Source organism: Zonotrichia leucophrys, chromosome 6 (assembly GCF_028769735.1).
Source record: "Zonotrichia leucophrys gambelii isolate GWCS_2022_RI chromosome 6, RI_Zleu_2.0, whole genome shotgun sequence".
Classification (NCBI taxonomy): domain Eukaryota; kingdom Metazoa; phylum Chordata; class Aves; order Passeriformes; family Passerellidae; genus Zonotrichia; species Zonotrichia leucophrys.
In genome coordinates this window covers 12,432,980-12,458,981 of record NC_088176.1, presented here as the reverse complement: position 1 = coordinate 12,458,981, position 26,002 = coordinate 12,432,980, and the positions used below count along the sequence as shown (strand labels likewise).

Genomic DNA, 26,002 nt, shown 5'->3' with positions numbered 1-26,002 from the left:
CACAAACAGCCTTTTATACCACACTGAGCACTTCACCTCTAAGTGTGCAATGCCCTTTATTACAACATGAAGCACTTGTGGTAACTGGCTGAGGAAATTCAGCCTTTCAGTTACCAGCTCAGACATGGCTCCAACAGACAGGTTCAAAATGAACTGAATGGTGCCTGTAATCACCCTGTAAAAAGTGTGCAGTCCTGGATGCTGCCCCAAATACCAATGTCAGTCAGTATGTTGGTTCTGCTGTACCCTTGAAGGAAACCTTCATAACCAGCCTCTGCTGTACACACAGATCAACTTAGCACCCCAGAATTATAGGAGGCCCACCAAAACCACTTAGGTTTTGATATTAAGAGCAGCTCCATCTGTGCTGTATTGCTCTTGTATAAAATAATATCAATCTTCCTGTTCCAGCATCATCATCATCTCAGAGTGGAGGGAATACGAACCTCGTGTACCGGTCACAGTTAGTGAAGAAATCCACCAGGCAAGCCAACAGGTAGGTCTCTGCAAGGAAACAGAGTGAGACAAGGATAACATCATACAGTCAGCTAACTTTAGCCCTTGTGCTCAAAGGAAGAAAATTCATGCAAAAAAAAAAAAAAAACCCAAACAGAAAAGCACAGTACGACATCAGCAAAGCTTTATTAGCTTAAAAGGCACAGAGAGAGGCCTGTGTTGGCTCCCATTAGACTCACCTGGTAGATTGAATAATGTGTTCAAAATGTAAAATCTATCTGTGTCATCCCTCTGGATAAATTTATTTGGATATTGCTCCCGTGTTTCAGGCCTGAGAATAAATAAAGCGGAGAAGAGTGAAACCACAAAACATAAAGAAGATAAAATGTGCTGACCTTCAAAATGGAGCTGCAGCAGGGTTCACTAACCAAAGTCTGCTGTGCTTTAATCAACACTCAGCTTCCCCACATGCATGTTGGCAGAAGAGCAAAAGTGCATCCAGGGGTGTTCCCTGGGCCGTGCTGACTCCAGCAGAGCCAGGACCAAGCCCTCATTGCTGAGTCAGCAAACTGAGCCCACCCAGGGACACAGAGTGGTCCAGAGTCCACAGCTCAACCTTAAGCCCCATGCTGCTGGCTAGAAGGATGCTTTAAATCATCTGCACTTTCATTGTTTGCTTATCTTAAACTCTCCCCCACTTTCCATGTGTTGCTCTCTGCTCTCCCAGCAGCTCTCAGCCAGGGCTGTGCAGGGCTCTGCTGCAGGAGGAGTGTGTGGGGCCCTCTGCAATTCATCAGCAGGGTGGCAGTGACTGAACTCATATCATTATTCTGCTCTCCTTAATTTCTGGTGCTACTGAAGATCATTTTAGGCTCAAAGAGGAACTGGAATGCACACATAAAGGCTTTTTTCTAAATTTTGGAGTCCTGATGCAAGGACTTAGAGGCCTCCAATGACAAGGTTTGTCACCCTGGGGCCCCTGAGCTTGCCTTGCCTTCCATTCATATGCCCTTGCAGCAGGAATGTGGGAGTGGGGATTTGCTGGGACACATCAGGAACACGGCACTGCAGTCCTGTCTGCTTCCTAAAGCACCTTCTCTGGGACAAGAGACAAGCAGCCAGGGAAGGCTGCAGGAAATGGTGTGCAGTGCTCAGCTCTGACACCCTCAAAGGTCAGAAACACAAAGGGGTAGAGCAAGATCATTCCTACCCAAACCAGCTCAGGCCCTCAAACTTTCTTAGCAATGGCTGTGGAGCTGACAGTCTCATGGGGCACATACAATGGCTTTGTCCTGACTGACAAGCTGCTGATGTTAAACTGTGCCAGGACAGGTGAACAACCCCTGGATGACCCCAACTCTTCCCCACAGCACACGTTCCTCTATTCCCAGCTCACTATGGATGTGCCTGTGGTAGCACAGCCCTTTCCCTTGTAAACATCTGGGCTGTTGCTGTACCTGAGACCCTCAGTCCACCCACAGCTGATCCTGGAGCTGCAGGAACACCAACACAGCCTCTGCTGTTAGCAGAGTCCCTGTGACTCCATATACAATGGGTGCCCTGAGGATCACTGACACAATAGAGTGAATTAAGTCAAAAAGAACAGCCAAGAGTCTGCACTCACCCTCTGAGGAAATTAAAGCCATGTGCACATACTAGGAGGTTCCCATAGGCATCAACTTTCAGCAGGTTTCCATAGTGGGTGTCAAACACCAGGCCTCTGTTAAGAAAGCAATTTAGGATATGAAAAGGCAAGTGCATTAAGGGGTGACCATTTTAACAGCAGCGAGAACAGCTCTAGAGCAGCTTTGCTCACTTGGCATGGGGCATTAGAACAGAGCTGCTGTTGTGATGCAGATGGGGTCCCTACCATCCCTTTTAGCTGGCAGCAGGTGAGCAACCAGAGCCCAGCATCACCAGGCAGCAGAGAGGCCTGACTGCTCCCCACAGGGTTTAACTGAGAGGCTCAGCTGTGCATCTACTAGGGAGCTGTGGGCCTCTTCCACAGGGTCACAGACCTGACACCCCTGTTGGGCTGCAGGGAACAGTGAGGTGTGATAAAGGAATTTCTCTCTGCTTTTTCATGGCTCTGTCACAGACAAAGCCAGATGGGAGATGTAACCATGGCACATCACTCTGGACGTGCCTGGTTCTGACTCTGGCAAAACTCTGTCCAATTTATCTAGCAGCTTGCATCTGGCAAACACAGCTTTCCCACAGAGATATCCCTTCTGTCCCCTCCCTGGGATCAAGGTGGTGGATTTAACAGAGCTCTCATCACAGGTTTGTGAGGGCTATGCCTTGTTACAGGCAAGGGCACAGCCAGCAGCAACTCTCGGTGTAAAACACACTGAGAGGAGGGAAGGAGGCTGCCAGACCTGGAACAAACCAACAGACCCTCTGGTCCAGTCTTTTGTGAAGAAACTCCAAAAGAGTCAAAGAAGCAAAATCCAGCAAAGGCACAAGTGGAAAGAACTTGAAGGTGCAGAGTTAGATCAAAAGCTTTTTTCAAAAGAATGTCCTTTTTACCTCTCCCACCACAAGAGAAAATATAGGAATTTAGTAATTTTGCACCATTAACTTAGTGTAAAATTATAAAATAAGAAAGTTACTAAATCAAGTGGTTTTGACATTTGATTCATCTTGACAAGAAAACTGGATTAGTCCCACTTCTATTTTTGTTTACTGTCACCTTAATTTTCAGGATGTCTTATGCACCACAACACTACTAATTAAAATCATTAAAGAAAAATGTTCTGAGACATCCCAGCAGCCTCCTGGACAGTAATGGCTCATCCTCACCGATTCTGATTTCACTCCCAATCCAATTGTGTCTCTGCTGTCTTTGCTTTGAAGGGCTATTTTTGGCCCATGTTTTCAGTAGGGATTTTTTCTTGCACACTCCCTCTTTGCTGGCAAGGGTCCATGTGTGCAAAGGCCCCCCACATACTGGATTAGTCTTCTCCCTTCCCCATGATCTGTGGCCAGCCACAGGCTTCACATCCACAGCTGGAAAGCTGGCCTCACATGCTGCCTGTGAACTTCACAGAACAAGCACTGAGCAGGCAGGGTTGGTATTCATGAGTCATTTACCTGGTAGGGAATGCAGGATCATACACAAAATTGAGCAGCTCATGAGGGTATCCAATGGAAACTAATCTTTCTACGGTCAGGTCAAATCCAAGAGATTCGTATTCAGGGGATTTATACACTGTACCAAGATGAGATTTCAGTTAGAAAATTTGAAAACAGCTAGGGGATTAAACAAGAAGGCAATTAAAAGTAACGTACCCATTCTCCCTCCTCCACATACCCTTCCCTCCTTTGATGCCTGAGGTCCCCCAGCCCAGAGCGTGGTGGAATCAGCTCCTGCCCCAGGGCTGTAGTGAAGCAGAGCTGCAGTTTCAATTTCAGCAGCAGAGTGCACCAGATGAAATATCCATCAGTTTATCACAGCTCTCTGCATCAGGAAAAATGTATTTCAAACAGCAGCTCCTCTCCCTGCAGTCCTGTTAGGCAGATGCATGAACAGTCCCTGTAGTATCTGCTCCAACAGGGTTTTGGTTTGCTATGCTTTTGCAAAGCTGATAAAGAAACCAATAAATTGGAGGTTAGAAAGCCTGAAATTCATCACTTCTGTGCTACTGTAACTGATCTGGATACAATCCCAAAGTTCAGTATTGCTCCAGATTTCATATCAGGGGAATTAATGTTTGCTGTAGACTAAGTTAGCATGAAGGTAGAGCTGTCAAGTTAACATATGATTTGTTTGTTAATAACACCATATGGAACTGCAAAAAATCTGTTCATTATTACCCTTGTGCATCAAAATGCTACTTTTTAAAGCAAGCTCACTGCTCTCCCATGTCAGAGGAGCTGCTCTTCTGGGGCACACACCTTCCCTTCACTCCATACAAAAGAAATGGACTTGTTCAACTAAGTCATTCCTACCATGCAGCCTCTCTCTTCTTCCTGCCAATGACCTTCCCATGTGCTGAAAATGTTACTGTTTAATCAGATCATTAAATTACATCTAAAAGGCAATCAGGACAGATGGAAATCACAGGGTTTCTCTGGCAGTGTGTTTACGCTCACTGCATGTCTGCATGAGCCCAGAAGATAAGGGGCTAATGTGCATGTTTCAAACACTGAGACAGCTGGATAGTCCTGAAGCTGAGCAAGGATTGTTGGTAATAACAGCCAGGGATTGTTGGTAATAACATGTTGTGAGAAAGAACAGGATGTGGCTGGAGAAGGGGGCTATGTGGAGGTAAGGACAACACTTTTCAGGGGCAAACGTCCTTGTTCTGGCTCCCAGAGATAAGCACAGCTCCAGTGCAGGAATGAGATTGAGAAGTGGGCATGGACTATATGGAGGAGATCAAGACCACCCAAGACCCTCCAATCCATTTTCAGAAAGGTCTGGAAGAATGGAGTGCACATGGCAACTGATTTCCATGGAAAACAAGAGCCCTGTTTGCAAGGTGGGGAGGACTCATCTATAAAAAGACACCCCCACAAAGCCCTGGGGTGTGTGTGCCCCAAAACACTGGGTACCTCATCAGTGATGCCGCCAGGACTGGGGATCTCTTTTTCACATTTTCTTCCTTCTTCTCTCTCTTCCCCTCTTCAATTCATCTCTTTCTTTCTTCCCCTTTACCCTACCCCTTTATCCAACCCCCACTGCTGTGTGCTTACACTACAAGGTCAGGGATTAACATACCAATTCTCATGCCAAGTGTAATTTACTAATAAAACTTTGTAAGCTTCTGTGGATGCCCTGGCTTTCATCATTCCTTTCAACCACGGGCACCTACAAATCCTGGGTGTTCCCTTCCCCTTAGGAGTGGAATACCACAATGTTCTGTCTTAAACTGGTCCTGAGATAAATAAATACAACCCTTGACTGCAATGAGGGTTACCATGGGTTCAATGGCTCCAACTGCTTCCAACACTTGAATATTTCAAATTTAGCTGAAAATGTGCAAGTTACACAGTAAACTCATTAGAGGAAAGATTGCTTTTCCTGAGAGAGATCCAACACATCTGTGGGCCTCATGATATATATTAATACACATTGTCTATACTTTGTCCAGTAATCACCAGCATATATATATATATAGTGTGGGATACAGAAGTTTAATTTGAGAGGAGAAAGAAAATAAATATTAAAAAAAGAAAATTGAAAAGGCAATGACTTTAGATGAAACAAGACTGTCAGAAGACTGAGATCACAGTACCCGTGACAGAGGGCTCCTGTTTCTCTTAATAACCTAAAAAGTACCAGAATCCCAAGAGTTAATTTTCCCCATTAAACGAACACCATTAAAAATGTAATAAGCAAACTTGTAATGGTCTTAAACAGGGAACTAAAATCAATACAGCAGTTATCAAAATGTCCAAGCAATATTATACCAATGGCAAACATCAACAACATGATACAACATTCAGTGCACGTAGTCTTTTCTATCCTTTAGTAAAGGAAGGATTGATTGAGCTATAGATAGGAATAAGCAATCAAAAGGTACAGCTAATGAGGAAAGCAGTGACTGACAAGGCAATTCTGGGGAGTGAGCTAGAGTTGGAGGGAGCAATAGGCAGTTAGGTGATGAACAAAACTGTGAGAGTGACACCAGAGCATCATCTGGAACAAGGAATTCCTCTGATTCAGGACAGTAAAGGCACTTCCCAAGGAAAACTCTTGTAAGTACACCTGCACACATTCTCAGAATGTCAGAGCTCTGTAAAGCTCCCCGTTAAGTGAAACAGACTCCAATCCCCCACTCTGTCCATGAAGCTGCTGCACTCCTCCTTCCCAGCCCCTGGGAAATGGACTCAATCCATAATGCATCACTGCCAACAAAACACCTCTCTGAGGAAGCCCTGGTCTTTCTGAAGTCACCAACCACAGTGATGCTGCCCACACAGGAACCTAGGCAGGAGCACACTGGCATCTCCTCTGGACAAGCAGAAGTGGCATCCACAGCTCCAGCAGAACCTTTCCAGGGAAATTGTAGGACTTTCTGATGAGGAATCTGTGTATCTTTCTAACACTGCACAGGGAACAGCTGGGTGGGACACAAGGTCAGCTGCTCACCAAATATGCTTGCTCAATTTATTTCTTTCGTATTTCCCTCTCCATCTTAGAAAATCACCACAGACCTCCTTTTAACTCTCTAAGGAAACAAGCTGAAGCACTATTAGGAAAAAGGCTGAAAAAGAGGTATCAACCTCAGCCTCCATCATCCCAAGTCTCTGCTGAGGCAATATATTAATTTGCATTATTCTAAATGTTTCTTTTGTGGGGACAGTTATTCCCCTTACCTCTCAAGCCCTAGATTTTGCTTCCTTGATGTCTCTTTGAATAACACTAAACTATTAGCTCATTCATGCCTGAGATCCCATCTCTATCCTTCTACTACTCCACGATACCTGGGAAATGAGAGCCTTCTCCTTGACACATGAACTAAACAGAGACACAGGAAACTGGACTCCTGAAAGGACAGTAAATGTTCTCTAGTTACCAGCACACTTACTGTTCCAGGTAAACTTTCCTTTAATTAGACACAGAGCTGGGAAGAGACTGAGAGCTCTCTGAGGCCACCCTGAGAGCACCCTACACCACAGCACTGCTGCATCACCTGGAACCAGCCACAACCCCCTGACATTTCTCACAAGCCTATCTGAGTAACTGGGGCTTCCTCTGGGCAAACCAACCATCCACCTCCTCAGATCCAGGCTGACATCACTGCAACTCTGGCAGCACATCTGGGGAAGATGCCCCAGTTACAGGTGTTACTCTGTTATTTCAACATTGTACTCGGGGCTGGTTGCTCTCTCTCACCTCTTCAGGCAGCCATGAGGAAACAGAGTGGAGAGGACAGATCAATACTTTGTTCTGCAGCTGCATGATGAAACCATGGTTTTAAACTTTGCTGGAATATCCCCTCCCTCAGACCTGGTTGCTGAATCCTGTTCCTCTGATGGAGATAGTTTGTGTGTCATGGCCACGGCATGAATTCAGCTATTTGCCACGCAGTCTGCTGTGCCCAGCTCTTTCACCCAGCTGAGAAGGGCACAGTCTCTGAGTGTTCCCAGCTCTGTGACAGGGGAGGAGGCAGAGCCACAAACACAGTTTCACACAATCCTTGCCAACGCACATGGGATGACAGTAAAACCAAAGCACGCGCTACGACTTATTCTGATTTCATTTTCTTACAGCTTGATGGCCACGTCTCTGCCACAAAGCCAAGTCCTCAGCTCCAGAGGAATTGTTATTTTAATAGTCCTGTTCCAACACAGGCAGATGCTTCAGCAGCACAGGGCAATCAGCACCCAGTGCTCATGGATTATGCAACCAGGGTGGAAAGAAAACAACTAAAGGTTTTAAAAAAACAGAAGCCAGTTGACAGCATTCCAGCTTCCTCTTAATACCATTACTTGGCTTAACAATATACCATGAAAAGGTAAAAAGCAGCACCCCAGAGTGAACACTGCAAGCCTTCAGGTCTGTGATGAGTGATCCCTGACTGACACAGGACGTGCTAGCAGGGAAGCTGGTCTGGAATGAGCAGGGTTGTGCAGTAAGGTATGCAATTCTCATGCATTTGTGTGGCTGTGTTTACCTTTGCTGCCAAGACACATACAGTTACAATTTTATAGCTTTCCTGAAAAGGAAAAAAAAATAAAGAAAAAGAAAAAAAAAGCTCTCTACAGAGGCTCCAGCTTATGCAAAATGCTGCTGCCAGGATTTTAACTCACATGAGGCAGATGCAGATTCAGAGTGTCACTCCAGGCTTGACGGAGTTACACTGGGCTCCCCTGTTAAAGAAAAAAATCAGACTGATTTTAAAACTGCAACAGCTCTGTGCCATGTGGGACTGTGTCTGCTGGAGCTCTGTCCTCTGGCAAGCTCAGAAGCTGGCCTGGCAGTTATTCCAAATACACTTACAACTGATTTACAGAAGAGGCACAGTTGGTAATCGTGCATCCCACAGGCAAAATTCTGTCCTCATATCCACAAAGCAGTCTTAGATCATCAGCTCAGGGATAATTAGGAGGAAGAGGCTACAAGCACATTGCCCAGGTGGTACAAATCCTTCATGTTTCTCTCAGACACAGAGGAACTGGTTCAAGAAAAGGTCTTGTGCTGTTTTTGCAGTATTGCCATTATGGTCCATTCCTCAGTCAGTGACAAATTACTCCTTTCAGGACACCTTTCACACTATACAATGCCTGCATGTGTCAATGCAGGAGGCTTGGGAGACCGAGTCAGGAGCTACTCTGGGAAGCTGAGAAGAGAATTTTGCCCTACACCTTGCAGGGGCTCCCAGGGAGAGCCTCGCACACCGGGTCAGTCTGTGGGCACGTCTGCATCTAAATGTCCCCTGGGACACGTGTGGGCTGCCACAGGCACAGCACCACAGCACAACCAGCACCACACCTGCACACAGAGATGCTCTGCAGGGCTCTCACTGGCAAGCACACACAGGAGAACGCCAGGGATACTTTGCAACTTACAGGTATGCACAGAGTAATCAAGAATTATCTCTGAGACCAAATTTGCACTAAATACAGAGCTGAACTGGTTGGAATGATGTTGCAAAAATGACCCAAAAAAGTATGCAGACCTCCTGGAAGGCTTCTCTGAAAATAAACGTTTAAGGCCTGTTTTGTTTCAAAATGAATAGCTAGGGAAGGCTGAAGTGCATGTGATGGCTCTGCTTAAGCTGTGGGGAGGAGAAAACCCTTCAGGGGCTGCCTGTATCTTCCCTAGTTGCTCCCACACACAAAAATTCAGACGCTTCTCATTGAAGATGTGACTTGGTTTGTTCCAGGGCTTGCCAGCACTTCTTGCAAGGCACTCATGGATCTTGGGAGAGAAGCAGGAGTTGAAGTTAAAATGATGACCCCTTTCTGCACTGCTTCAGTCACCTCCCATTTGTGAGATGCATTTGCTGTCTCACACTGCGCACCTGCCAGCAGTCCTGCCTGCCATTTTATTTCCAATCACTATGGATTTGGTGCTGGGAAAAGTCCTGATTTGGGAACACTGACAACACACGGACTTCTCATACCACTGAGGCAGCTTTGAGGAAGCAGCTGCCCTTCACCAGAACCCTCATTTAGGAAGGGAAAAACAAGCTCAGGAGGTTGCTACAACAGAAGCCTGCAGGGAGAGCAGCTCTGGGCAGAGAAGCAGAGCCAGAACCACTAAATGATGACCTGAAGCACCATTTGCATCTGCCTCTGGTTTTTCCCCATCTGTTACTCTCTTATGATGCCCTATTACTTCCTGAAGGAGCTTCATCCCTTCCATCTGCCAGCTCCTCACCTGCCTTTCCTCCCAGCTGGGAGGCAGGAGCAGCCCAGGGAGAGGTGCTTGTGACGCCCCCCAAGCCAAGCCCACAGTGTCAGGGCACCTGACAGGAGCAGCTGCTTGCTGCAGGTGGTGCATCCCTGCTCTGTCCTCCCATGTTGTCTGTGCTGCTGACTTGCAGCTGCCCAGATAAGATCGGAATTTCTTAAACTAGAGGCGATGACCTCCTCCAAAAGGGTTGCAAAAAGCTTTAACAAATACTCAATCTTGAGAAATGCTACCTACTCTCTGGGTTCTCCAGAGGTCACACACAGAGACAGATAAGCCAAAATGTAGACACATAATGCACAGGGTTTTGCCTTCTCTCTGAAGCACAGGAAATGCAACCCAACTACTTTGTGTTAAGTCTTGAAGAAATGAAAGCAAAATAACTAAAAACAGGTTTTTTCAGTTGCTGCTTATTCTCCAGTGAGTAAGGCATGCAAATCAGGCAGTTAGGGACATACATGGGCAGGTGGAGAGCTGCCATGATCCAGATTTATATGTCTCAGGCACAACATGCATAATTAAGCTTGTACAAATACATTTCTGAAATTACACAAACCTGACTTACACAGCAGGATCAAAGTGTTGCTCTGAATTGCACCACAAGTAAGTAATGTGTAGTGGGTTTGGTTCACCAAGTATGCAAGTGTGTATTAGGAATAGATTTATATCAGTGTTGTACTGACAAAAACTGCTCAGTTAAAGCCTTGAGGACTGAGATCCCCTCTTACAAACCCACTCCCTGTAACAGTACAAATATCTATGTATCCTGCCTCAACAATGTCTGTCAAATGAGATCCTAGTGGTCAGAACAGGATAGATCTATCCCCAGAATTCACCATTCTGTCAGTATCTCTACACATGGCTCCAAGTCAGGCATTTGCTGTCCACTACATTGTGTCTGTGACAGTCACCCCTCCAAATAACAACACCACTGGCCATTTCACACAAGCTCCAAATACTCATTCCTTGGCAATTCTGATCATCTAATCTGCAACTCCTGCTGAGAATCCAGAGGGAACCAGCCAGTGACCAGTCCTGGAGGTGTTTGGGACACCTGACTTCATTAAAAACCAAACTCCATTGAAACAACAATACCAATTAAATGTACTTCTGAGTGTTGGGCAAGCATTTCACATACTGCCATAGTATGAGGAAAGTGTCTCAGCTGCAGGGCCAGAGGTCTCTGATGATCCCCAGCAGTAACCAGGTAGTGAGGAATGCTATCTGACCTCTACACACTGACCCTCCTTTCAGGGTACCTTATCTTCAAGATTTGTTACACAGCAATGCCATTTTTCATATACAAGTGGAAAGGAGGAGGATTTCTGCTCCAGCACACTAATGGCTTCAGCCTCTGTGTTACAGGGCCTTTTCTAATCAGGCAGGTATTGTCAGGCACTGCCACTGAAATGCAATAAAAGGGGAATGCTAAGGTTTCTCAAGCTATGCTGCTCTCCATGTTAAAATAATTCATTACTTACACAGGAAGGAATCTGAAATGTCATGTTTAAGTTTCACACCTGGGTGTTAACTACCCTCAGTTTTGACAGTGCAGTCAGAATGCTCAGCTCTGATGGGAGCCCAGGCTCACGCTTGGCTTGCACAGCCTGCCAGGGTGCTGTCACTTTGCTCTGGAAATAAAGCTGAGCGTTTTCTTTCCCATGAGAACTACAAACCCTGCAGAGGTACCTGTGCTGTGGGACCCTCTGCAGAAACACTCAGCTGGGTTGGCAACCCCAGAAACGGGGAGAAGCACAGACCTCCAGATCCCCTTCCCTTGTATCTCTCTTTCCAATGACACATCAAGTGTTATCCTCAGCTCCTGCCACAGCCACTGAAGGCATTTCAGTTCACAGTATCCTCACTGGCCATGAAGGGAAAAGCACTCCTATTTAAAGCTCTGGTGTGTCCAGCAGTGTTTGGGTCATCTCTGCCCATGTAAACATGCTCCCTGTGTGCAGGCAATGAGCACCTTTGTGCTGTGCTGACCTGGGAGCTCAGTGCCTGTAAACAAACTGACAAAGTGGTAAACGTGCCTGGCTGCAACCACAAGAAATCCCAAATGAAATCCATGGGACAACTCACATGTTTTCAATTAGGAACGTGCTGAACTTCTGACTTGCCATTTGTTTATGAACTCAGCTGAACTGTGACCATAAAGGGTTTGTCTACAGTCAAAATGAGTTGAAAACCAATTAGGAACAGTCTCCAGTCCTCTTGTCTCCTGGGGTTTGATTTTAAGCACTTAACCATAAATAAAAATGTACGGTACTATGGAAAGCAGAATTGCAGCATTTCAGCCTATATTTAAATCGACTTTTCATAATACCAAACAAAATGGGTAACAACATTGGTTTGTTTCTTTGAATTTTTATTTTTTCAGTCTAAATGAGAAGAAACTACTGCCAGATTGAGTATAATTTTCACTTACCCATAAAAACCTTTTCAGACGCAGAAGTGACCTGGGCAGTAAGACAAAGCTTAGCTTTAAAGCACACTTCAATATTTAATGTACCTTTTATATTTCATTAAAAATTATGTGTTTGTAGTGATCAGCAAACAATACCTTGCCAAAACCTCCAGGTACATCCCAGAACACTTTTGTATGCTGAACACACGAGCTGCTCTGCCCTGCATGAGCAGCAGATCTCGCACAGCGCCTTTGTGCCCACAGATGTATTTGACTGTAAATCAGATAACAGAAACCAAGGCAAGGGTCACTAATCATCAGAGGGTTGGATGTGAGCTCCAGTGGCTCCCTGGCACCCTTTTCTGACCACGCCAAACTCGGGGCTCTGGCTGGAAAGCAGAGCAGCACCAGGGCTCTGCAGTCCCCAGCCGCAGCAGAGCACCCGCTGCAGCCTAAGAACAGTGGAAAATTCCTTCCCTCTAACACTCCTGCAAACATCCCCAAGTGCTCAGCACAGCTTTCAGCTCTAAAACCTCTAACCTGGAACTGTATCAGCTCCCCTTCTCCCGCTCTGCATGCTAACAGGCTGTGTGAAGACAGGATTTGTTGTTGCTTCACTGTGTGCGCAGCCTGGCTCTGAATTGCTGGGTCCACACCTCAGGTTGTTTCCAGTGCTGCCTTTCTGCTTGTATTAAAAACAAGTGTTGTCAAGTATCATCAGCTTTAACTCTTCCCAAAGCAGGCTTATTAGTGCTCTCATTGGTAAATTCCAGATATTTTTAGCTCTCTGCTGCTGCACTTTGTTTGCCTTCAATGTAACAAAGATTTGGGCTGTTTGAATATGCCTCAGAGGCTGGCAGAGCAGAGCTTAGTGCTGGAAAGATTTTTTCTGCTGAATAAAAATAAATGGCTTGAGGTAAGAACAGCAGCACTGAGGTCACATTGTGCATGTTGAGAGAAGCAACTCAGACAGACTCTGCATTTCAAGGAAACTTTAGTTTGTCTATATTTTAATAGTTGACATAACTTTCCTTAGCACTGGATTAATATTTTAAAAACTACTACAGAGTCACCTGTTCTTTCACAGGAAATGTTTAGTTTCCCTGACACAAGAGAATGCTTTTTGTGCTTAATAAATGGCCTTCACAATTTACCTCTCTCAGATACAGCCCACTGTGAGTTATAATCCCATATTGGAAATATCCCTGCATTTCCATGGAAACAAACTACTTTGCCAAAATATGGGCTTAGTTCTTCAGTAAAGACTTATGAACAGGGAAGAAATAGTTGCTTTGGTTCAGGTTCAAACATAATTTTCTATCATCTAGAAATAAGAAGCAAATTACTCAAAGGCCTAGAAGTCATTAATATAAAATACCTAAAGCATTTTTCAGGTTTTATCAGCATCCAAACAGATTCAGCTTCTTAATTTTCTCCATATTGACTGAAGAGAGTGAGCCTCCAAGGCTACACATTTGTTTAACAGTGTGCACCTGGGCTTAGATGCAGCACAAGTGCCCGTGCTGGCAAGAAGCCACATACAGAAGTTTTTCTGTAGTGCTAAAATAAGGCATTCACAAAGCAATGGCACACATGTGATCTCAGAGTTAAAGCCTTCTGTACTCTCAGCTTTGGTTCCTCCTACAGAGTAAGCTGTTGGAGTCATCACAAGGGTATTTGCAACTTAATAGTACTTCTGTTGTGGTATTAAGATTACTAGATAAGGGCCTCGATTAGATTGAAAAATGCCTCCCTATTTTCATCGAGCCTGCCTTGGCATACTAACAGCCTGCTGACCCAGCTTGGTGTTATCATCTTGTTTTTGAGAGCAAGAAAACAGAATATAGCAGCTTTTGAAACTTTCCTAACACTGTGAGGACTCCTTCTTTCAGCAGCTCCTGTTTATCACCGTGATTCCTCAAGAATCCACAGCCAGCAGATTAGCAGTTTGTCAGTCAGTGATTTACTGGGACAGAGCAAGCACCACATGCTCTCTGCACTCCCCATTCCCAATGCCAGCATGTGAGATCCCACAGCTCCAGACCTCATTTGCTCATTACACAGCTTTAAATGGTCAGGCTCTGAAGAGCAGCAACACAAAGAGAGCAGGGACAATAATCACTGCACTGGTATTTGAAAAGACATCCAGCTCAAAGCATACTTGGAACAATTTGGCTTCTCCGTCTGCCTTTAGCTTTAACACACCAATGGCTAACCCTGCCTCTGAAATCTGCAAAATCTGCACCTGTCAAACTGGCAATGTGCAAATGTGAAAAGGCAGACAGCAGATGTGCAACAGTCAGGGCATCTCCCAGTCCTGGCTAGGAGAGTTGGAAGGCTTCTCCTGCACATCGACCAACTCCCTCTCCAGCCACCACATTATTTCTGCATGACACAAAGAACTGTGTTCCAGCAAACTGGGAATGAAACAAAACTGCTTAGTATCTCCCCAAAAGAGCCTCAAAGCCTGTGGTCCTTACAGCACAATGAAACTAAAGGCAAACCTTTACCCTAAGCAGGAGTGCCTCGTTAGAACACTTGCATTAGAGTTCAGCACTAATAAACAGACAATAACAGCACCTGAACTGACATCCAGATACACTGCAGTTGTTTACAAGCTCAGTAGTTTAAGTATTCAGCTCAATCTTTCATGTATAAAACTCCCACATTTATGATTTGTTTTTCATTTGTGGCATTCAGATTTTTTTTCATAGAAGGTACAAATTCATGAGTCCCATTTCTCATGAAAATTAAAGAAAACTGAAACACAGGAATCTGATAGACTCAGCTACAGTAAAAAGAGTAGATGGACTGAAGAACCAGTTCTCAATTCTGCTGTCACAGTTTCTCCCAGATCACACACAGCAACAATCCAATTCTGCCTTCTGGCTCAGTGTATCTTTTCCAGAGTCAACAGGTAAAGGAAAGCATTTAAAAAATGAGATGAGGGTGTGAAAAAATCTCCTCTTCCAAATTGCAAGGATGGCTTTGACACAAACACCTACCTGAGGAAAGGGCAAAACCTGTTTATGCATGTTGCACTTTGGATTGAGTTGGGAAAGACTAAAGCTGTCTTTTCCATATCTTTTCCCATGTGATGAGAAGGGAAATACTACAAGCTGAAAGCATAAGCAATTTTGCAATAAAATCTTTGCAGTGCACCAAACCTTGGCATTAAATTGGCAACGTTTCCAGGACACAAGCTATATTCCAATCAGATTATGTTGCATTAATCACATTTGCATACAATAAAACCAGTATTTTTCAAGCCTCATTTCCCCTCCTTTTTTATTGAAACCATTTTCAGCAGCCATTGATAATTTCATTATCACTTTCTGGAGAACTCAGAAGCAGCAATGAATTAAGCACAGGAAAAGCATTCCAAATGAAAGCATCCGGTCAACTGATATTACCTCTTATCTACTTCAGAGACAGAAGATAAACTTTCAACAAGGCTGTAACTTTTGGAGAAGTAGAGTAGTCACAGAGGAATCTTTTCAAGCACAATTGAGTTTGTAATTCTTACTATCCCTCTCCATCTGCCAACGGCCCAGTGTGAAATTACAGCCAGTTTGGGAACCCCACTGCTTTAGCTCTGCTCCTGTCAAGGGACATCTATCCATCACCTCATTGTGCAGCCTGTCCCATTTAAGAGCTGGTAATGCCAAGGCCTCCTGCATTATTTGGATCCAGATCCAATAATTAAGTGTAGCTCATACTGAGTAGGAAGCAGCCAAATAAAATGCTGTGTGAAACCAATCTCTGCTGCATTTCCAATGGGTGTCACCAACTCCTCAGGCTCAGGTGAGTGTCACAGTGAAGACTCTCCACTGACATACCTTTATTTTACTTTATGCACTTAGCAATAAACACAAAATGGAGAAGGCTGTGAGTCTTTTGGATTGCATGCAACATTTTCCTTTACCAAAGCATGAGCAGTTTTGACAGCACTGGTGCAAACAGGCAGGCAGACCAGAATTGTTAGTGACTGTTGATCTTCTGGCTGGATGAATAAGCAGAGATGAATCACTCAGATAATAAATGAAACTACTATTTAGCAAACAAAAAATAACAGCAAAAGGACCTTCAATCTCTCTAATTTAAACAGGAATTGTTCAATAATTCTCAGTCCTGCCCTGACAGCAAATTCAGCCCTGGGTGTAACGCTGTGGCTTCCCGAGGAGCACCGGAGGGAAGTGGCAGGGCCTCGCTCCCAGGCTGGCAGGCAGCAAGGTCAGAGGCAGGGAATGAAGGGCTGCATAACATCACAGAAACTTGTGCTAACCTCCACTAACAGCAAGGGCTGAAATAGCTGGTGACTCCTGCTTGTGTCAACTGCTGCAAGACTTTAAACAGAAACTACTTAACTAAGCACACAAACCACAGTCAACCCCTGCTGCTCCTCCTGCTCCTTCCACTTGCCTCCCAGTAACACCTAGCTTTAAAAAGCATTATTTTATGTACTAAATGTGACTCCCAAACAGACTGAACAGGAAGAGGACAGCCAGTTTCATACATAACACAGATTTCTGAGCCTCTAGTATTGCTGTATCTAGAACATTAACCTAGGGACATTTGGGAGTTTCCAAACACATAAGAGATCTTATTCACTCCATGAGAATACAACAACAATCCTTTACGGGAAAACAAGAAATCTAAAACCTGTGAGAGTGATTTAAATTTGCTTTCATTTTATTTTCCCAACAGTCAAAATTAATTCTAGATGTAATCACTGTGATTACAAATTCAGCTATTTAAGGTCCATCATTTCTCAGACAAAAAAGGTAAAACCTTCGGGCTCTTCTACACAGAAAGACTTTGTTTGCCCAACCCAACCATTAACAGTATTTCTCAACCCTGTGCAAGGAAAGAGACAAGCACAATTGGGGAAAAGAGGAGTACTTTACAAAAATTTGAAGCTTAACCTATGTTTGGCTTGAAAGCAAACAAAATCACTGTGGAAATGCTGTATCAGGTAGCCTTGAATTCTTTTAAATTCTGAGTTAAATGTTCTTTAATTTAATACTTCTAAGAAGTACTACTCTATAAATTAACACATGAAATTGTACTTTATGTGCAATGTAACATGATGATACTAAAACTGCTCTCAGCTGGCAAGCTGACATTCTCAGACATGCTGGTAGTAGAACACGATCGCTGCAGCGTGTGCATGGAGCTGTTACTACACACTTCAAAATGCAAATGCCATGTCCCTACCAAAATTAGATTATTCTAGACAGAAAAGATGGTTATTGTAAGTAGATCTGTGTCCTTAAATTCATAAGGTACAGGAATAAAACTGTCTCAAGCTTCTAAAGTTCAATATATGTGAAATGATTCTGAGTTTCCTGGTACACAACCACCTCCTAAGGAAGACTTCTGGTGCTACCAGTGGTCACTGATTTGGAAAGAAGAAAGAGACAAGACAGGAGTACTTCTTTACAAGACAGGTAATTCAATGTGTATCAAAATAATCATTCTGAGATGGCAAACATATGACTGTCATCAGTCTATTTCTGATGTGAAAGTACACAATAGAAGGAGATGTCACAGATTTTGACAGGGTCAGTGACCCTGCCTGCCTTAAGTTGTTGAATAGGAAGATTGTGCTCGGATATTTTAAAAAACTTTATAGAAAAGTAACCTAGCAATGCCTGAAAGTACAAATGCAGAAAACTAGATGAGGAACTAATGACACTGGAGATGCTTGTGTTCTTTTCTTTGGCCTATTTACGTGTTTTGAATGGTCTCCAAAAGGCTTCTGCTCAGCATGAGCCATCTGGTATGCAGATACCATTTCCAGATGTTAAATTACACATAAACTGGCTTTTTACTTTTTTTCTTTTTTTAATCAAGAGAAGTAGCATGTCCATGTGAACGAGGGGGTAAAGGATAATGTGACCAATCAGAAAACACAACAGTCTCACGAGTGCACTAACTATAGCACATTACTGTAATACTTCCCTTGTTCCACTTCTTCATTATAACTTCCAATTAATTTATTATAATTGTAATCATATTCTAACAGTGCACTCTTTAAAGCCCCTGCAGTGGATAAGTATTTTTTCTTGTATTCAAGCTATAAGTAACTAATAATGGTCAGATAACAAAATCCCACATGGAGAGGAAAGGATAACTCTGAGACATAAGAAAACAAACAGGTAATTTCCAAGGTTAATTTCCAGTCTGGGTGGAAAAAACGGAAATAGTACTTACCAGTCATAATGTTTTTCATCTGCAAAAGGCTTTCCAACCTAATTACATTCTCACAACTCCTAGTGAAATGATCTGCAACTATTATCTCTGTTGTACCATGGAAGAAGTCACAGGACAGCAGCTTACCCCAGAGGGGGCCAGATTTCCAGTTTTCTGCTCAGACCACATCCCATTTATTTTTCTGCCTCACACCCTGTCTCTCAACTCCACCAAATGAACTGACTTTGCCTGCTCAGCTGGAGCACTGTGATCTTCCAGCCTCAAAGCCCCAGGTTTTTATGTCCCTGGTACTGCTTTAGGATGCTTGGAACATTCACATTTTTTCCTTTCATCAAATCAAGCATCATTTTGTGGATAACAACACATTTGCTATGTGTTTACAGGAACAAGGAACATTTGAGTAAAATGGACAGTCAGGTAAGTGAGGACAGTGCTGAAGCTGTCCTTCTGTCACGATGGAAATTAGCAATAAACTTCATGCTCCACACCAGCCCCACTGGGACCACCTGGGTCCTCGGGAAGTGCCACCACTTCCTTTGCAAAAGGCACAGAAGTTGTTTTGCAGTTACTGAAGTGAAATCCACAACTTTTATTTTCTTTTTTTTTAAAGCATTTATTCATCAACAACTGTTTTTCATGCACCCCTTAAAAGCACTGCCACAAGACTGCCACTGGTGGGAAACACAAACAGAAAACACGTGCCTGCAGTCGTATCCAGCACAGATTAACAATACACTTCATGACTTAAAAAATGTCAAGAACTTTAAACAGATGTATAAATTAGATGGGTAACAACCAAACCTTTTATATGTAACTGCTTCCTTGTAGATAAAAGAACACAAGGAACTGATCTAAATATAAACTGCAATTACCTGCCAGTCTCCAAAACTGCTCCTTGCAGCTGAACCATAACCTACAGAAACCTTCCTGCCCTTCACTTAGCCTCTGACCCCAGCTCTGACCCCCACACTGTCCCAGCCCCATTACTCATCTCTCATTCCTGCTCAGTACACAGTAACCAGATGAGCATGGCTGACATACTGCATTAACCTATTATTAGGTGACCCTGACACTCTACCTCACATTTTCTCAGTTCATATACACAACAACTCTAAACTGAAATATTAGTGGTGATAGGGACTTTTTATCCATAACCTTGGAAGTAGTAATGAGAAATAAGGCAGGATGGTACATGACATCCTCAGTTACAGCCTGTGTGATGCTATAACCCAGGAAAATGGAAGTGAACTTTTTATCTCTTCCTTCCTTAAAATACATAACATGAAAGTCTGACCATGAAGAAAATAGTAGCTTTATTTCCTCTCATCAAAACTCTCAGGGAACTTGCCTGTTGAAAGATGGAGAAGTCATGCAAACAATTTTATGAAACCAAAAGATCTTATGCAACGTCCCAAAGCTTTTCTGTCACAAAGAATGGGCAAAGCTTTACGAATTAACTTGTTCAACTGACACAAGGCACTGCCCCTGCCATGCCTCTTCTCAAAATCAGTCACTGATGTGGCTAAACCAGGAAGGGGAAAGAGGAAAACCTTTTCAAAAATCACTCTCCCAGGACAAGGAGAACCTGCTGGCCAAAGGTGTAGCCTGCTACATGCACCAAGGATGAAAGAAATCACCTTGTTACTCAAAGCCAAGCATGTACAAGGGGCATTGTCAAAATACAGTGGAATCTAAGGGAGCAGACTCATTAAGCTTTGGTTTTCTCAACACCTATAATCACTTGAAACTGTACCACAGCAACATGGCTTGTGACCAAATACAGCGTGCAGATAACAAACTTAAGGGAAACACCTAAAATGAAAATGCAAGGAACAGTAAAATATACATTTACTAATAGAAGAAGCACCTATTAACTGGAGTAGCCCAATCAGCTTTTTGCTGGTTTTTGCTCAGCAAGAAGCAATATCTCAAACTATGTCAGTGTTCAAAAAACTTAAGAAGATACTCACCAGCAAGTGTATAGTCCATATCAAAACCAAAGCACTTTATCTTTTCCATGGCTAAGCTTCTGTTTACAAAGACCCTGAAAAGAGAGAAGAAATATCACCAGAGGTATGAGCATTTTCAAAATACTCACGTTATAGAACAAACACATTCTGCCACTGTCAGGGTGTCGGGCTTGCATAGGTCAAAATCAGCAAATATACCTGAAAACAGAGTCAAGTCTCAGATTTTGCGAGTTCTCCTGAAGCAAAGCCATGACTTTGCAGAATTATTCTAATTATTGGTATGCTGTCCAAAGACACACACGCATGCATGCACACACACGCGGCCTTCCATGTGACCTGCAAACATTCCTAAGAATACAAGTGCAAAATCTCCTGAAGCAGAATGCAGACCTCAAAGGATATGAAACTGGAAGCAGTAGATTCAAAGCAATATAATTTGCTTGATTGAAATGAATTTCTAGTAAGAGATAAGAAGGAAAAAAAAATAATTTCTGTGAATAAATTCACAGCATTTGCCTCCTATTTGAAACTATATCTGGAAATTCAAAGCAAACCTAAACAGATCCATTTTCACATTTTCACCAATACCATTAAAAACATGTAATAAAGCCCTGAAAAAGAGTAACTGAGAAAAAATTTCATACACAAGATATGCCATTTCTATTGTGAAAATTTTTTATTTATAACTCCTCTGAAACTTGCCAACTGCTATTTTGTAAATTTGACTTTTACCACTAATGCTTATTACAAAGAGACTCTAGGCTGAGCTGAATGCTGCCAGAACCTTTTAGATGACAGCATTAATACATTATATCCAATTTAGTTCAAATAAGTAACAGAGTAAAGAAATAGGTCAGAGAATACAACAAAAGCTTTTCTTGCTTCATGTTCCAACTGACAGTAACTAAGCTGCTTATGTTTCCCCACAACCTTAAAGCATAAAGCAGATCTGTAATTCAACAGGACTTTTTTCCTCTGCCTTATCTGAACTTCAAAAATGAGAGTCAGAACTCATCTGTGGGAGGGAAGCTGAGCGTTTCAACACCCATCTCAGACTGAAATCCCTGCGCCGCTCCAGCTGTGATGCCAAGACAAAATTCTCCCGTAGGAGAAAAGTCCCAGAGCCTTTGCTTGTACTCTGATTTCAGCATGTGAAAATTCTCTAAATATTTACTAAGTGCACTGCCCTCAGTGCAGTGATTATCCTCTGAGCAGCGGCATCGGCAGCACTGCCGGGACGGCAGGACAGCGAGACACAAAGGAGACGGCAAGTGCGGAGCCCTTGCACGGTCGGGAAGCCGGGAAAGCTGGGGGAGCTGGGGGAGCTGGGGAAGCTGGGGGAGCTGGGGGAGCTGGAAGGAGCCCCGGGAGGTTCTGCTCGGGGCAGGTGGCGGCATTAGCAGCCCTGTCAATCCGCCCCAGCCCGCGTTTCGCAGCGATCGCTCAGCCCGGTGCTCTTACCTCATCTCCCACCGATGTGCTCCTAGCTCAGCTCACAGCAGTCTGATTCAGCTACTTGTCTGAATCATATTACAGAATTCCTTTAAAGCTTCCCCGGTACCCATGCAATTTTGCTTGGATCTGATTTGACTTCAGAAGATCATTATGCCTGAACCAAGCCTAAAAGTACTCTATATCTTCTTGGACAGCGTTCTAGAAAACACATCTGTGGCTAATTTAACCAGTCACTGGATATTGTTGTTGTTCCACACAAATCCACTTGGAATACAGTTTCTCTGGCAATAGTGTACTTTCCCTCTAACCTTGCACACTCTCTCTGGGAGTCACTGTTTCCTGGCAAAGTGCCTGCCTTTGACAATGGGACTTGTCACTAAGGGGCCTTGGAGGTTATAGACGACGCTCTTTTCTAATAGATTTATGTGTTACCTAAAGAAGACAAAGTGATAGGATGAACACTGGAAAGTGGTAAAGAAATGCCTTTTGGAAATATGAGATGGGCTCCTAAGTCACTAAAATTCTCTCCTGAAATAGCTGGCTTTTGAGTAGGTGGAGCAAATTATCTCAATCTGCAATCTGAATCCCTGTTTGTCTTTTAACATCGAGACAGCTCTGATTTACAAGAGACCAAGGAGAAGCACTGTTTAGTACTAAATACAGTCTGATACTTTGTATAATACATATGATTACATGGTGGTGGTGCTGCTGCTGCCGTCAGGAAACATTATTTATTAGCTAATTCAAGCATAATTTCTAATCTCATGTTTGTGCAGCTTGTTTCTGAGAATGCAGAGCTTTAAGAAGGAATAACATAACTCCAGGAGACACCAGCAACATTTTTTGTCTAACCTGAAGAGTCCAGTTCTGCTGTGGCCTTTAGATTTAATCCCTGCAGCACAGTTTTCTGACTGTCTTTACAGGACAGAAGCAAGAAGGGAAATTCAAAGAAGATTACAAGATCATTTCAGAATTGCAGCATTTGGTAAGTTTCCCAAATGAGGACAAAAACCACCAGTACTAAGACACAGCTGAATGCACTCACAAAAAAGGTAATATGACAGCGCCTGTGAAAGGCACAAACAAGGGAGCTGTGACCCAAGAGATCTGTTCCAGTCCAGCCTGCCTGTGTTTAGATGATGACGACACCTAACTGACCAAAAACCATGGGAAGATCACCAAACCTCTGACAGACGTCATCCCTTGCTTTTGTAGTATTTAGAAACTGAATCCAAGCATACCTTGAGACTGAAGATCTGGAAAAGTTTTCTGAGTAACAAAACAAATAGCACCCACTAGTATATTTTTGTTTCAAAATAAGTCTTTTGGAAAATTACCATAGCAGCACCCTTTGGTAACAGCTGGTGAAGATGCCTCTTTCTCCACCAATTTGCACTTATTGCCTCTGACCTATAAGCTGCACTGGCAGGGTCTAATCACACCCCAGCCTGGCACATTTCAAGGCATGCTACCAACCGATCTGATGTGGTAATTACTTCACCCACCAGTGCTGGAGTGAGACAGAGCAAATATTAAAAAAAGCTAAAGAAGGTTATTACACAACATGTTCAGGACAGGAAATGAGAACACTTTAATCAATTTAAACTTGCATATGCCTTTGCAGATTAAATGCAGACTAAACAGTGGTAAAAAAAAAATAAAAAGGGACCATTTTTACTTCTCTTGTGAAGGCCAAGATAGATGTTGATTTATTTTGTAAGCACTCAGGACCTCGGTTTTAAATCCTGATAAAGAAATCTCCCATGAAGAGCACTCCTGTAGGTACAAGGGAGTAAGAAGCTATTTACAAATATTTACTCCCAGAAACTGACCGGCTTAATTCGGGGTTTTACTCCAAGTAGTAAATATCTGCAGTGCCCTAGAAACTAAAATTAAAAACTGAGATTAAATCTCTAGCACAGTTTCTGGGAAGAGCCAGGTACTTCTCAGAAGCTGCAGACTTAGCCCATTCCAAAGCTGTTCTTAAATTCTAATTGAAGGTAGACTCAGCCTGGCCACAAGAATACTGATCAAATCATGGGATCACAGAATGGTCTGGGGTCAGAAGGGACCTTCATGATCATCCCATTCCAACCCCTGCCATGGGACACCTTCCACCAGGTCAGGTTTCTCCAAGCCCCATTCAAGCTGACATTGTGTCTGCTGGCTACAAAAAGGTAACACCTCCCCAGAACAAATGCTATAGAGAAAGTACAAGAGTTGTTTTTGATGACTATAAAGCAACAGCAACCTGAGGGCCCTAAGAACCTCAACCACCTGAGGGAAAAGATCCTCTGGTCATGAAAGGAAAGGATGAAATAAGTTTTTTACAGCTCATCCACATGAAGAAAAATCAAAGAAGCTTCCAGATTACAAACAGCAGAAATAATGCCAGAATAAGAGGAAAACTAAAATGATTTAACACTTTCAGGCAAGGAAGTTTTAATGTAGAATAATTTCTCCACTTGCCAGAATCAGGAGAAATCACACTCTCCCCTCCCCTGAATTTGGTTTTTTCCGTTTAGAAAATAACAACTTCAACTGGAAGCACTGAAGTTAAAATTTAAGCTGTTCTAAAAACTTCACAGCACTGGGCAGTAAGACAAAACAAGCTGCAGGCACAGCATGAGAACAGCCTCTGCATTCCCTGTGCAGAGGCAGAGGTGAGTATTGCCTAAACCCAGCTGCACACCTGTATGCACCCAGAGCATCTCCTGAAACAGGACACTGCCTTTCCCTCGCCTGCATCTTTTCCTCCTAATGAAAACCCAAGCTTTCCATTTCTGCTCTGAGGAATATTCTGCATTTTGGGCTCCCTGTCAGTGTGGCTGGGGTGACACAAGGTGCGGAGCATGTGGGGAAGGCTCAGGGTGTGGTTCCAGGGAGCACATCCCAGCTCCAGGGGCTCGCTGAGCACAGCTGGGACTGGGGAGCAGCGCCTGGACTTGGGGTGGCTGAGCCTGGCACAGATCCCACCTCTGGAAAATCAGACCTGAGGAGCTGTTTTAGGGAAACCTCAAAGCATGTTTCCTCCCTAATGAGTCCTTCCTCAAAGATTAAACCCTGCAGCTTGGCCACAGCAGAAGGCTCTCAATGACTACAGTATTTATTTTCTTTTTGAGCTCTGCGGATTGTGCTGGGTAAGAGAAAAATGTGTTGTATTGAAGGAAGAAGGAACTGCTGAGCATGCAGCAGGGAAGCCACACAGCCCAGATAGCCACAACTCTGCAATTCATAGTCCTTTATAACTTTACAGGAGGACTGGTCTTGGTTTTGTTACTGTTCTTGTCAATCAATTCTGAAGCAGGAACCTAAATCCCAACTCTTCTCAAGTAACACTGGAGAGGAGCAAACACAGGGAAGGAGAAATGTTTTCATTTTATTTGTGCAAAACCTCTAAAGAATTGTATGCCCTGAATGAAATTTGCGTGCATAACAGTTCTGTAGTTTGACCAGCAAAATAAACAAAATGCACAGAACTTTACAATTAAGGAGGAACTTGGCACATGGCTCACAATTCCTCATAGCAAAGAAATGAAAATGAACAATGTGAGGCAAGATTTCTGGAACAGAGCACTTCATAATAATTTTCCAAATGTGTCTAGAAATACCTTGCAGCAATTACTATTTTTCTGGGCAGTGTGTTTCACTTGAAATTAAATAAATACAAAGCAAATTGCAACACTGCTGAGTGGAACAGCAAACACAGTGGGAGCTGGCTAAGCATGACCTACATGTGTGTTTAAAAAAGCCTGTGGTGGACAGTTGGGCTTGAGCCAGCCACAAAACAGGGACTAACTGACCAGAAGGCTCAGATTCCCTCTTACTCAGGGTTTAGGAACTTTGGTTAATCTTTGCTTTATGGACAACTTCCATTTTTTAATAAGCTAGAAGATTTAAGAAGAAATAATGGGAACTAAATGGATTAGCTTTTAACAGTCTCCCACAGCCAAGGTCCCTGTGGCCTCTTTAAAAGGGTGAATAATGACATAAACATCTCTCTACTGTTATGACAACTCAGTGTCTCAGTATGACCAGCTAGTCCCCAGATGTGATCTGCTTGGGGACTTGGGTCACTGCATGACATTGTAGTTCTGGTCTCAGGTGACTTCCACCAGCAGCAGCAAA

The 26,002-nt window shown here is 43.5% G+C and overlaps 1 protein-coding gene across 1 annotated transcript in view; it reads right to left on the bottom strand.

Moving 5' to 3' along the window:
* Positions 1-26,002, bottom strand: part of NT5C2 (5'-nucleotidase, cytosolic II) — a 59,253-nt gene that overhangs the window by 10,096 nt on the left and 23,155 nt on the right. The window contains exons 3-7 of the mRNA XM_064716183.1: positions 20,420-20,493; positions 3,550-3,667; positions 2,081-2,176; positions 696-787; positions 447-504 (exon numbers count right to left, since the gene is read on the bottom strand). Of these exons, the coding sequence (XP_064572253.1) occupies positions 447-504; positions 696-787; positions 2,081-2,176; positions 3,550-3,667; positions 20,420-20,493 (438 nt within the window). The remainder of the gene's footprint in view (positions 1-446; positions 505-695; positions 788-2,080; positions 2,177-3,549; positions 3,668-20,419; positions 20,494-26,002) is intronic.